The sequence below is a fragment of the Odocoileus virginianus genome, chromosome 5 (assembly GCF_023699985.2).
Source record: "Odocoileus virginianus isolate 20LAN1187 ecotype Illinois chromosome 5, Ovbor_1.2, whole genome shotgun sequence".
NCBI lineage: Eukaryota > Metazoa > Chordata > Mammalia > Artiodactyla > Cervidae > Odocoileus > Odocoileus virginianus.
Window position 1 is genome coordinate 76,505,759 of NC_069678.1, and position 14,019 is coordinate 76,519,777.

General features: G+C 37.4%; 1 protein-coding gene across 3 annotated transcripts in view; it reads left to right on the forward strand.

The window, feature by feature from the left end:
• The window catches only part of FAF1 (Fas associated factor 1), a 500,811-nt gene that overhangs the window by 392,496 nt on the left and 94,296 nt on the right, over window positions 1–14,019 (forward strand). For all 3 annotated transcript variants that reach the window (XM_070468180.1, XM_070468182.1, XM_070468181.1), the window contains one exon: window positions 3,844–3,932. In XM_070468180.1, coding sequence (XP_070324281.1) covers window positions 3,844–3,932 — 89 coding nt within the window. The remainder of the gene's footprint in view (window positions 1–3,843; window positions 3,933–14,019) is intronic.

Here is a 14,019-nt window from a genome sequence, read left to right on the forward strand (position 1 = left end):
AACTCACGTCCATTGAGTTGGTGATGCCATACAACCATCTCATCCTGTCGCCCCCTTCCCCTCTTGCCCTCAATCTTTCCCAGCATCAGGGTCTTTTTCAATGAGTTGGCTCTTCACATAAGGTGGCCAAAGTATTGGAGCTTCATCATCAGTCCTCCCAATGAATATTCAGGCTTTATCTCTGTGCATAACAGTGTGCATGTGTTTATCCCAAGCTCCTGCTTTATCCCTCCACCCCCACATTTCCTCTTTGGTAACTGTAAGTGGGTTTTCTTTTTTCTTTTTTTATTTTATTTTATTTTATTTTTTTTTTTATTTATTTTTCCATTTATTTTTATTAGTTGGAAGCTAATTACTTTACAACATTGCAGTGGTTTTTGTCATACATTGAAATGAATTAGCCATGGATTTATATGTATTCCCCATCCCGGTCCCCCCCTCCCACCTCCCTCTCCACCCCATCCCTCTGGGTCTTCCCAGTGCACCAGGCCTGAGCACTTGTCTCATGCATCCAACCTGGGCTGGTGATCTGTTTCACCCTAGATATACATGTTTCAATGCTGTTCTCTTGAAACATCCCACCCTCGCCTTCTCCCACAGAGTCCACAAGTCTGTTCTATACATCTGAGTCTCTTTTTCTTTTTTTGCATATAGGGTTATCGTTACCATCTTTCTAAATTCCATATATATGTGTTAGTATACTGTAATGGTCTTTATCTTTCTGGCTTACTTCGCTCTGTATAATGGGCTCCAGTTTCACCCATCTCATTAGAACTGATTCAAATGAATTCTTTTTAATGGCTGAGTAATATTCCATGGTGTATATGTACCACAGCTTCCTCATCCATTCGTCTGCTGATGGGCATCTAGGTTGCTTCCATGTCCTGGCTATTATAAACAGTGCTGCGATGAACATTGGGGTGCATGTGTCTCTTTCGGATCTGGTTTCCTCAGTGTGTATGCCTAGAAGTGGTATTGCTGGGTCATATGGCAGATCTATTTCCAGCTTTTTAAGGAATCTCCACACTGTTTTCCATAGTGGCTGTACTAATTTGCATTCCCACCAACAGTGTAAGAGGGTTCCCTTTTCTCCACACCCTCTCCAGCATTTATTGCTTGTAGACTTTTGGATAGCAGCCATCCTGACTGGCGTGTAATGGTACCTCATTGTGGTTTTGATTTGCATTTCTCTGATAAGGAGTGATGTTGAGCATCTTTTCATGTGTTTTTTTGCCATCCGTATGTCTTCCTTGGAGAAATGTCTGTTTAGTTCTTTGGCCCATTTTTTGATTGGGTCATTTATTTTTCTGGAATTGAGCTGCAGGAGTTGCTTGTATATTTTTGAGATTAATCCTTTGTCTGTTGCTTCATTTGCTATTATTTTCTCCCAATCTGAGGGCTGTCTTTTCACCTTGCTTATAGTTTCCTTTGTTGTGCAAAAGCTTTTAAGTTTCATTAGGTCCCATTTGTTTGTTTTTGCTTTTGTTTCTAAAAGTCTGGGATGTGGGTCGTAGAGGATCCTGCTGTGATTTATGTCGGAGAGTGTTTTGCCTATGTTCTCCTCTAGGAGTTTTATAGTTTCTGGTCTTACATTTAGATCTTTAATCCATTTTGAGTTTATTTTTGTGTATGGTGTTAGAAAGTGTTCTAGTTTCATTCTTTTACAGGTGGTTGACCAGTTTTCCCAGCACCACTTGTTAAAGAGGTTGTCTTTTTCCCATTGTATATCCTTGCCTCTTTTGTCGAAGATAAGGTGACCATAGGTTCGTGGATTTATCTCTGGGCTTTCTATTCTGTTCCATTGATCTATATTTCTGTCTTTGTGCCAGTACCATACTGTCTTGATGACTGTGTTTAAGCCTAAAATTAATGACCATGATATAGTCACCTGTTCAGGGGACAGCAGAGGACAAGATGGCTGGATGACATCATTGACTCAATGGACGAGTTTGAGCAAGCTCCAAGAGATGGTGAAGGACAGGAAAGCCTGACATGCTGCAGTCCATGGGGTCGCATAGAGTCGGGCGTGACTGAGCGACTGAACAACAACAATAAAATTATATTTCCCCAATGATGGTTCTGGTACCATTACAAAGTATTCATGCCCCATGCTCTCTTAGTCACTATAGTTTACAAATAAGAAATGGAAACCCAAAGATTTTCCCAGTATGGAAATCTACATTGAAGTTACTCTTATTAAACTTCTACTGCTTATTGTATCTATCACACACAGTGATACTGTGTGTTCTTGGTACCAGGTACTTTATATTATCTCTAATCCTTCTAAGAACCCTACAGAGGGTTCTTATGTTCATTTTGCAGATAAGAAAATTGATTGTTTCAGAGCTAGTCACGCCCTCTTTTCTTATTCACTTGTTTACTAAGTGAGTATTTATTAAGCCCTTGTCATGTGCTAGGCAGTTTCTAGGTACTAGATCATGTAAGAAGTAGAACTAGGGTTAGAACTCTGACTCTAAAACCAATTCTACTTCTTGGTAATGTTATATCACACCAAGATAATATTTGTTCTCTAGCTGATTTATGGAGAGAGTAGTGCTCGATGTGGCCAGATTAGATTATTTCTTTGACTAGAGACCAAAACTGCCATGTTGCCAGTGATCATAAAGAAAACTGGGAAAGGACCATTGAAGGATCATGTTAGGCAGATGGTACTCTGGAATAATACAAGCAAGAATGCTTGTTATGTGTTGTCTCATTGGTAGCCATTCCATTAGTGGGACTAGAAGTCACCTTCTGAGGCCTTGGAGAAAGACAGGCTCTTTTGCCTGTTGGTTTGAAAGAAGAGAAAAATTGCTATATCTTTATGGATCTTCATGATTTTCTCTCTTGTAGATGCATCCAAAGCAAATAACAAGACTCAATGAATGCAAAAAATGGCATATATGTGCTATATGTTTGTTATGGACTTGGAAAGAGAATAAAATAGCATTCAAGAAGATCAAGCATTTTAAATATCCTGTCCATAAAGATTGTATAGCATAGTTATTTGAAATCAGCTAAAAAGGAAAAATAACATTCAGGGGAAAAAAACCTTTTTTTTTTTCCCCAGAAACTGAATTACTGTTTGTTTCACTAAAGAAATTTTAGTAATAGGAGATAATTCTAAGTAAACAGTGTGCTAAAGTGGCAAAGAAGACAAGCTTTTGAGTCAGACTCATATGGTTTCAAATCCTGGTCCTATAACTTAACCAACTTGACCTTGTTTAGTCAGGTTACTTGAGCTCTGTAAGCCTCATTTTCCTTCTCTTTACTATCAAAATCATAATGAGCCTTCATAGAATTGTTATACAGATTAAATGAGATTATATATATATAAACCTAATCATTTAACCTAATCACCGGCTTACAAACAAATGGTAGTAGTTGCCAGTGTTGTTAAGTAGATATGTTTTCCTAATTTGAAAGATACTTTTTTCCTTGTGACTTGGATGTTCTAAATAGTGCCAAAAAATCTTTATGAAGAGACTGTTCTCACAAATCTAAGTATTCTGAAATTTCAACTGCCAGTGTACTGCATTACTTTGTTATTGAAAATAAACTTTCCAATGCAAGCATGAAAGTCTTTATTGGCATGCATGCATGCTAAGTCGCTTCAGTCATGTCCGACTCTGTGCAACCCCATGGACAGCAGCCCACCAGGTTCCTCTGTCCATAGGATTCTCCAGGCAAGAATACTGGAGAGGGTTGCCCTTTCCTTCTTCATTTATTGACATGCTAATCTGTAATTTTTTAGACTGTAGTTGTTCCATACTGATAAATTCTAGAGCAGCTTCCCATTTTCTAACCTTGATGTAAAGTTTGGCAATCTCGGTGTGTTGCTAGGTAACACAACAGTGGATGAGTTAATGATGAGACTCATGGCTGCAATGGAGATCTTCACAGCCCAGCAACAGGAAGATATAAAGGATGAGGTAAGGTGAAAGGTTAAGTGGACCTTTAATAGGATTTTGATGAGATAATTTGTCAAATAGTGATGTTTGCCTATGTCATGATTGATAAACAAGGCATTGATGAAGATGCATTTCTACATGAATCAAGGATTTTTATGCCACTGAATTTACCTTTCAGTCCATTCTTTTCATGACCCAAAGACCCAACAGTTTGTTTAACTTTATGAAGTTATACTTTGCTAGATTTGCAATTTATAGGAAACAAACTCTGAAGCATGCTTACAGGAGAAGCTATATAGTCCAGTACTATTATATGGGTATTTCACTCCCTTTTAAGGTCCTATTACTCTTTTTGAGATTGATTACCAATAAGCACATTTTACATTTGAACATATTTTTGAATCACTGTGAAAATTAGTTAAAAGATCACCAGAATTTCTGTGTCTCTCAAACATTTAGATGGCATAGATGACATGGGCATGGAACCTCAAATAAAATAGAATAATAATAACAGCAATATTGATAATACAATAGTAGTCAACACTTACTGAATATTTATAATGTATTAATACTTGGCACTATTCAAAGCACCTTTCATTTATCATCTCATGTGATTTTCTTAAAACAATCCCATGAGGTTGTATATAATTCAGAATTCTGGCTAGAACAGGTGATGCTTTCAAACTAGATTATTGAGAAGAGTTTAATAAGGTGACTATTTATAAAGATATGGGCAGAGTTTATAGGAGTCATCAATAGATACTATGCTCTAGGGCTAAAGGGAGCCATTACCACGCTTAGGCCTGAAGGCCTAGGGAAGGGTAGTATGTGGAGACGATTGCTTCTTTCAGGGTCAGCCCTTTTGAGCTGGTAAGGAGGAAACTAAGGAATAGCTTCTGTTCCCTTTTATACTTATGATCTCCTGCTAGTACCTTCTATTGACCTAACCCAACTAGCAACTGAAAGGCAGGCAAGAGAACCTCCCTGGGCAAAAAACTAGGTAGAGCATTAAAGTGAGAAGTAAAAGTGAAAGTCGTTCAGTCATGTCTGACTCTTTGTGACCCCATGAACTATACAGTCCAGGTAATTCTCTAGGCCAGAATACTGGAGTGGGTCGCCTTTCCCTTCTCTAGGGACTCTTCCCAACTGAGAGATCAAACCCAGGTCTCCCACATTGCATTTGGGTTTTTTTACCAGCTGAACCACAAGGGAAGCCCAAGAATACTGGAGTGGGTAGCCTGTCCCTTCTCCAGTGGATCTTCCTGACACAGGAATTGACTGGGTCCTGCACTACAGGGAGATTCTTTACCAGCTGAGCTATCAGGGAAGTTCAGGTAGAGCATGGGTGAAAGAAAAGTGAAAGTGTTAGTTGCTCAGTCTTGTCCAACTTTTTGCAACCCCATGATCTGTAGTCCGTCAGGCTCCTCTGTCCATGGAATTCTCCAGGCAAGAATACTGGAGTGGGTTGCCATTCCTTTCTCCAGGGGATCTTTCCCACCCAAAGACTGAACCTGAGTCTCCTGCACTACAGGCAGATTCTTTAGCATCTGAGCCATCAGGAACTGGATGGCCAAATGGAACATAATCCAACACAGATTGCTACTGTCATCTCTACTTTTCAGATGAGAAAACTGTGAGAATCAAAAAGGTTAATTTACCCAAGGTCACACAGCTAGTAGGATCTATGTTAATCTCAAGTAATTATTAGTGCTTTATCAGTCAAGAAATTTCTGGATTTGAAAAGCAATCTAAAGGTAAAATATGAAACAAATTTTATCATATTAATTTGAGATGCTAAATTCATATATCAAATTATTTTTAATTTTTCTTTGTTTTTAATTTTTAAAGAAAGAGTTACATAGAACAAATAAAGGAGAGTTTGATTTTTGAGCAATAATGTAAATTGGTATAATGAGTGTTTTCAATACAATACCCTTTGGCTATTACAAATGGAAAACATGTGAACAATTTCAGTATAACCTTTAATATTGTGTTTAACTTTATTTGTCTCTGTCTTCTGTTAGACTGAGTTTAAAGGCAAGGGTTATATCATATTCATATTGTAACTCTGTCTTGTAACAGTTTGGGCTTCCCTGGTGGCTCAGTGATAAAAGAACCTGCCTGCCGGTACAGGAGACATGGGTTTGATCCCTGAGCCTAGAACATCCCCTGGAGAAGGAAATGGCAACCCATTCCAGTATTCTTGCCTGGGAAATTCCCATTTCCTCTGTGAGAAATCCCACAAGAAGAGTCTGGTGGGCTACAGTCCATGGGGGTCACAAAAGACTTGGACACGACTTAGCAACTAAACAATAACAAACTTCTCACAGTGTTCACTTCGGTTCAGTCGCTAGTAGGTACTTAAAAAATGTTTGTTAAATGACTAAATAAATAAATTATTGAAAGAACTTATATAAAATAATGTGACTTGAAAGAATAATACTTAATTACGGTGGTATAAAACCTGATGTATCCACATTAACAAATATGAAAGTTCAGAGTGCTATAACTAGAATTTTAATACTCAATAGGTTCCTTTTGTTGCTGTAAAAATTTTGTTTGTAATTTTTCCTAATAGTGTTTCATTTACTCTGAGGGAAAGGTAATTGGATATATGGTAGAAAGATGTTTGTTACTTTACAAATTGACACTGACATTTTGAAATTATGAAGTACTGTACTTAGTTAGGAATTTGTAATAATTGGTGTGTTGCCATTCAAGAGTACATTTATCCTGGAATAGAGGCATTGATTGACAATAATGCACTAAATGCGTTCTTCAGCCATTTAAATCTTGAGTCTCATTAGTACTAGATTTACAGATTATGCTTATAATAATATGAATGTATAATATTTGCATGCATATTCCCAGTTCATGCTTTCATCTTAATTTGTGTTCCTCATAATTCATTGGTAAGAAAATTGACTTTAATTCCTTTAATACTGAGCACAAAATTTAATATGAAGGTTACAGGAAATGTCTAAGACTCCATATAATTGAAATTTTTTATTGAAATTTAATTGCAAGAGATAAGGGTTTCTTCTTGTTTTTAGGGTATCTTCATGAAAGTTATCTTTCAGGTCATAAATAGAATTCCTAAGAAAAACTTTTCGAAGTTTAAAATTTTCTCTTGAACTATGCACAGATCATGATTTGGTATCTGCTGAGTGAGTGATAAGAAACACTGTCTCTTGTAATTGTGAATTTGGCTTTACTTCTTTAAAAGTTTCAAATAAGACTTAAGCATACAGTTAAAATGGAATTTGTGAGCAGGTTTGAAGGATGACTTCCTAGGCCTGAATTTATTTAAACTTAACTTTGGTTCACTTACATTCATCACTTCAATGATTCCATTGTATTAGTACAACCAGAAATGCCTATATTATAAAGCTTTTATTAAATAGAACCAAGCACAAACTATATATTAATGACTCATTCTTCAGTGGCTCAGAAGGAACTAACCTTTATATCATTAATTGTTCTGTCTCTAACCAGGAAGTATAAAGTACATGAGCCTCTGTTTTGACAGAACTACCTCTTCATAGCTTTATTTGTAGATATTTTTGTTAATGGTATTAATTTGACTTTCTAAGTGTTTACTGAGCATCTATGAAAAGTACAGCACTGGGCTCGGTCCTGGGGACAGAGAGGTACTTTGCTCTAGTGAGGAGCTGTATCTTTCATAGATACTCAGTAAACACTTAGAAAACCAAATTAATACCATTAACAAAAATATCTACAAATAAAGTAGTGTATTATTATATTACTATCTATTTCTTCCTTTAAGTCTGTTAATATTTGTTTTATGTATTGGGTTGGCCAACTGAATATTTAGGTGCTCCTTTTTTGGGATACATACTTTAAAAGGGTTCTTCATCCAGTGACTTTTCTACATAGTTAGTCCCCAATCACAGCAGATGATGTTTTGTGTCATGTTGCTTGTATATTCATTTCATATTCTTTTTCTATGCACCAGATGTAGGGTACCAGTAACACAGCTGTAGCAAGACAGACAGGGTCCTTGGACTTACCAGCATTTCCAATAAGTCTATGGTGCTGTCAGGTAGATGAAGCCCCAGGAGCACCTATCCAGGGCGAGCTAGGCATGCTGTGTAGGCAGCTTGACGTGGAGCACACAGAAGGGCTCTTGCATACTGCCAGTGCAAGCTAAGAGGCAGGTAGAAGAGACAAGAAATAAGGTAATAATAGTAGTCATTCTCCAGGTTTGTTCTACATGCCAGGTATAGTTCTAATCTCTAAAGCGATGTTTTTCACTGTGTTTCCCAGATTACTGGTGTACTCAGCTATCTGTCAAGGATTACAGGCAGCTAGTTTGAACAAGCAACGTAGTCAGTTTTGTTCATGTTTATTTCTTATTTTGAAATGTAAGAAAATTGCAGTATCCCTCCAAATCCTGTTTCATTCATCGTATCTTTTACAATTTATTAAATTCCTCATGTATTACAAGGATTGTATTGGTTGTTTAGTCTTGACAAATACTCATTTGACTGTGGCAGTTGATTGCAGCTTCTGGACTTTCATGTCATTCATGTGTTACTGTTAAATTTATGTTCATATTTTCTTGCTTAAATTAGTTATATTCTTAGTTCACCAGAATATAACTTTTCATGGCTTACATGTGCTTCATTGAAGCATAAAGATAATGATGAAAATACTATAAATGAATACTGTAAATCAGGAGACTTCCCTGGTGGTCCTGAAGAATCTGCCTTCCAAAGCAGAGAACACCGGTTTGATCCCTGGTCAGGGAATTAAGTTCCACATGCTGCAACTACGAAGCCCACAGACTCTGGAGTCCACACACCACAGGTAGAGAGAAGCACATATGCTGCAATGAAAGATCTTGCATGCCACACCAAATATCCCATGTGCCGTAACAAAGGCCCAATTTAGCTAAAAATAAAAATAACTATTTAAAAATGCTGTAAATCAGTATGGACAGTTGAAACTAGTTTAACATCAGTGTAAACATAATTGAGAGAACTCTAATGCTAGCATAGAAAATGCAAGGGAACTGACTCTTGATATTGATTTCATACTGGCCTCGATAAAAGAAACTTTTCACTGAAAAGTAAATATATGACTATAGATTGTATAGGTAACAATCTGTTTACCCTGATGCCACTGCTTCTCTGTTATAAAATTTTTCCTAAAAGCACAAAGCCTTCAAAGTTTTTGTTTCAAGTAAAGTCCAGTGACCTGCCACTCTGTTAAAGCAATAGATTTTTTTCAGGACAAAAGAAAAAGTAATACTTACCATTAACACATTTTTTTAAATCATATTGCTTACCTCAGGAAAGTAACCAAACCACAGAGGAGAAGTTGCTTACAAATGGCAGTCTTTGAGGTAAAAATGGATTCAAATTCTACTGTTGCCAAGAAACTTGTAAATCCAGCTACTACAAAATTAACAGTAAGAAAAAGAGAAGCCCAAACAATAAAGCAGAATGAGTTCTGAAAGAAGTAGCTTCATCATATGGCACTGTTGGATGGCATGCAGTGGCAATAGGATGGTCTGTAGAAGAGCGGTGACCACACTGTGCTCACTGTCTTGCTTTGTTGTTTTTCAGTCCCTAAGTTGTGTCCGACTCTTCGCGACCCATGGACTGCAGCATGCCAGACTCGTCTGTCCTCCACTATCTCCCAGAGTTTGCTCAAATTGATGTCTGTTGAGTTGGTGATGCTATCTAACCGTCTCATCCTCTGCTGCCCCCTTCTCCTCTTGCTCTCAGTCTTTCCCAGCATCAGGGTCTTTTCCAATGAGTTGGCTCTTCACATTAGACAGCTGAAGTATTGGAGCTTCAGCTTCAACATCAGTTCTTCCAATGAATATTCAGGGTTGATTTCCTTTCAGATTGACTGACTTGATCTCCTTGCAGTCCAAGGGACTCTCAGTAGTCTTCTCCAGCACCACAGTTAGAAAGCATCAGTTCTTCAGTGCACAGCCTTCTTTATGGTCCAGCTCTCACATTTGTACATGACTGCTGGAAAAACCATAGCTTTAACTGTATGGACCTTGTCAGCAAAGTGATGTCTCTGCTTTTTAATACTCTGTATAGGTTTGTCAAAGCTTTTCTTCCAAGGAGCAAACATCTTTTAAATTCATGTCTGGAGTCACCATCTGCAGTGATTTGGGAGCCAAAGAAAATAAAATCTGTCACTGCTTCCACTTTCCCCCCTATCTTTGCCTTGAAGTAATGGTAACAGATGCCATGATCATAGTTTTTTTTTTTTTTTTTTAATGTTCAGTTTCAAGCCAGCTTTTTCACTCTTCTATTTGACACTCATCAAGAGGTTCTTTAGTTCCTCTTCAGTTTCTGGCTTTAGAATGGTATCATCCACATATCTGAGATTGTTAATGTTTCTCCTAGCAGTCTTGATTCCAGCTTGTGGTTCATCCAGCCTAGCATTTTGCATGATGTTCTCTGCAAATAAGTTAAATAAACTTGATGACAATACACAACCTTTCCCAATTTTGAGCCAGTCAGTTGTTCCATGTTTGGTTCTAACTGCTGCTTCTTGACCCTCATACCGGTTTCTCAGGAAACAGGTAAGGTGGTGGTCTGGTACTCCCATCTCTTTAAGAATTTTCCACAGTTTTTTGTGATCCACACAGGCATAGGCTTTAGCCTTGTCAATGAAGCAGAAGTAGATGGCTATGGGGAACTCCCTTGCTTTCTGCATGATCCATTGAATGTTGGCAGTTTGACCTCAGCCTCTTTGAATCCCAGCTGTACATCTGGAATTTCTTAGTTCACATATTGTTGAAGCCTCACTTAAAAGATTTTGAGCATAACCTGCTAGTATGTGAAATGACCATGATTGTTCAGTAGTTTAAACATTCTTTGGCATTGCCCTTCATTGGGATTGTAATGAAAACTGACATTTTCCAATCCTGTGGGCACCGCTGAGTTTTCCAAATTTGTTGACATACTGAGTATAGCACTTTAATGGCATCATCTTGTAGAATTTGAAATAGCTCAACTGGAATTCCATCACCTCCACTAGCTTTGTTTGTAGTAATGCTTCCTAAGGCCCACTTGACTTCACACTCCAGAATGTCTGACTCTAGATGAGTGATCACACTATCATGGTTATACAGGTCATTAAGACCTTTCTTGTATAGTTTTCAGTGTATTTTTGCCACCTCTTCTTAATCTCTTCTGCTTCTGTTAGGTCCTTACCATTTCAGTCCTTTATCATGCCCATCCTTGCATGAAATATTCCTTTGATATCTCCAGTCTTTTTTTAAAGACATGTTTAGTCTTTCCCATTCTGTTTTTTTCCTCAATTTCTTTGCATTATTCACCTAAGAAGACTTTCTTGTCTCTTCTTGCTATTCTCTGGAACTCTGCATTCAGTTGGGTATATCTTTCCATTTCTCTCTTGCCTTTAGCTTCTTTTCTATCTTCAACTATTTGTGAAGCCTCCTCAGACAACCACTTTGCCTCCTTGCATTTCTTTTTCTCTGGGATGGTTTTGGCCACTACCTCCTGTACAGTGTTATGAACCTCTGTCCATAATTCTTCAGGCACTCTGTCTATCAGATCTAATCCCTTGAATCTATTTGTCACCTCCATTGTATAAAGGATTTTAATAAGGTCATACCTGAATGGCCTAGTGGTTTTCCCTATTTTCCTCAGTTTAAGCCTGAATTTTGCAATAAGGAGCTCATGATCTGAGCTTGTCAGCACCTGGTCTTGTTTTTGCTGACTTGTTATAGAGCTTCTCTATCTTTGCTACAAAGAACACAATCAATCTGATTTTCTCTTCATGGATCACAACTTTATTGTGGCAAAGGGGCTTGTGTAACTCAGTGAATCTATGAGCTGTGATGTGCAGGGCTACCCAAGATGGATAGGTCATAATGAAGAGTTCTGATAAAAAGTGGTCCACTGGAGATGGAAATCGCAACCCACTCCAGTATTCTTTCCTGGAGAACCCCATGAACAGTATGAAAAGGCACAGAGATATGACACTGGAAGATGAGCTCCCCAGAAAGAATGAAGTGGCTGGGCCAAAGTGGGAACAGTGCTCAGTTGTGGGTGTGTCCAGTGGTGAAAGTAAAGTTCAGTGCTGTAAAGAACAACATTACATAGAAACTTGGAATGTTAGATCCATGAATCAATGTAAATTAGACATGGTCAAGCAGGAGATAGCAAGATTGAACATCAACATAGTAGAATTAGTGAACTAATATGGGCAGGAATGGGCAAATTTAACTCAGATGACCATTATATCTACTACTGTGGGCAAGAATCCCTTAGAAGACATGGAGTAGCCCTCTTAGTCAACAGAAGAGTCCACAATGCAGTGCATTTTGGATGCAGCCTCAAAGATGAATGAATGATCTCAGTTTGTTTCCAAGGCAAACCATTCAACATCACAGTAATCTAAGTCTGTGCTCCAATCACTGATGCCAAAGAAGCTGAAGTTGACTGGTTCTATGAAGAGCTACAAGACCTTCTAGAACTAACAACCAAAAAAAAAAAAAACAGATGTCCTTTTCATCATAGAGGATTGGAATGCAAAAGTACGAGGTCAAGAGATACCTGGAGTAACAGGCAAGTTTGGCCTTGGAGTACAAAATGAAACAGGGCAAAGGCTAACAGAGTTTTGCCAAGAGAATGCACTGGTCATAGCAAACACGCTTTTTCAACAGTCCAAGAATATGACTCTACATGTGGTTATCAGTATCTTGGTTTGCAGTTAGATGAACCACTATTGAGTGCAAAGTAAGAATTGATTCTTGGTATATTGTTTTATATATATAACTATATACACACACACGAGATAGAAATAGTCATCACTTTTCATTCAGTTCATTAGTGAGACATGTATATTACCAGAGAAGTTTTAACTTAGTCAGTAATTATTTTGCAAGCTCTAAGTTAGAGTTTAAAAGATAAGGTAAAATCATTATTGATAACCGAATAACATTACTTCAAAGAACACCATCCAGAAAGTGAAAAGGCAACCCTTGGATTGAGAGAAAATCTTTGCAAATCATATATTTGATAAGGGACTTGTATCTAGAATATATAAAAGACCACCAACAACTCAATAATAAAAAAAGACAAATTGCCCCATTAAAAATTGTGGGAAATTTCTCCAAGGAAAAAAAGCAGATGGCCAATAATCACATGAAAAGATGTTCCACATCATTGGTCATCAAGCAGATGCAATTCAAAACAATGAGATACCACTTCATACCAACTACAGTGGCTAGAATCAAAAAGTTAGATAACAAGTGTTGGTCAGGATATGGAGAAATTTGAACCCTCATAGACTGCTAGTAGGAATATAAGTTAGTGAAGCTGCTTTGGAAAACAGTCTACAATTCCACAAGTGATTAAACATAGCTATATACCTAGCTGTATACCTAAGTGAAGTGAAAAGATATGTCCATATAAAAATTTGTACATGAATGTTTATAGCAGTATTACTCATAATAGCCCGAACATGAAAATGACCCAAATATTCATCAAGGGATGAATGAGTTAGTAATATGTAGTATATACAGACAATAAAATGTAGTTCAACCATAAAAAGGAGGGAAATTCTTTTTTTTTGGCCATGCCCCAAGGCATGTGACGTCTTAGCTTTCCTAGCAGGGGTTGAACCTTTGCCTCCTGCAGTGGAAATAAAGAGTCTGAACCACTGGACCACCAGTCAAGTCCAAAAGGAATGAAATTCTGATACATGCTGTAATATCAGATAAATTTTGAAAGCGTTATGCTTAATGAACTCATTATACAAGACCCCATATTATATGGCTCCACTCATTTAAAAGTCCAGAATAGGAAACTTTGTAGAGACAGAAAGTAGAATTGTGCTTGCTTATTATGGTTAGGTGTGGGGAATGAGTGATTTTAGAAGATAGGAGAGTGATAACCAAAGGGTATGTGGTTCTTTTTTGATGTGATGAAAATGTTCTAAATTTGATTATGTTGTTGGTTGCATACATCTATGACTTGTACACTTTAAATGTATGAAGTATATGTTATATATGATTTATATCTTAATAAATATGGTTGCATGTATCTGTGAATATATCAAAAAGCATTGACTTGGATACTTTAAATGT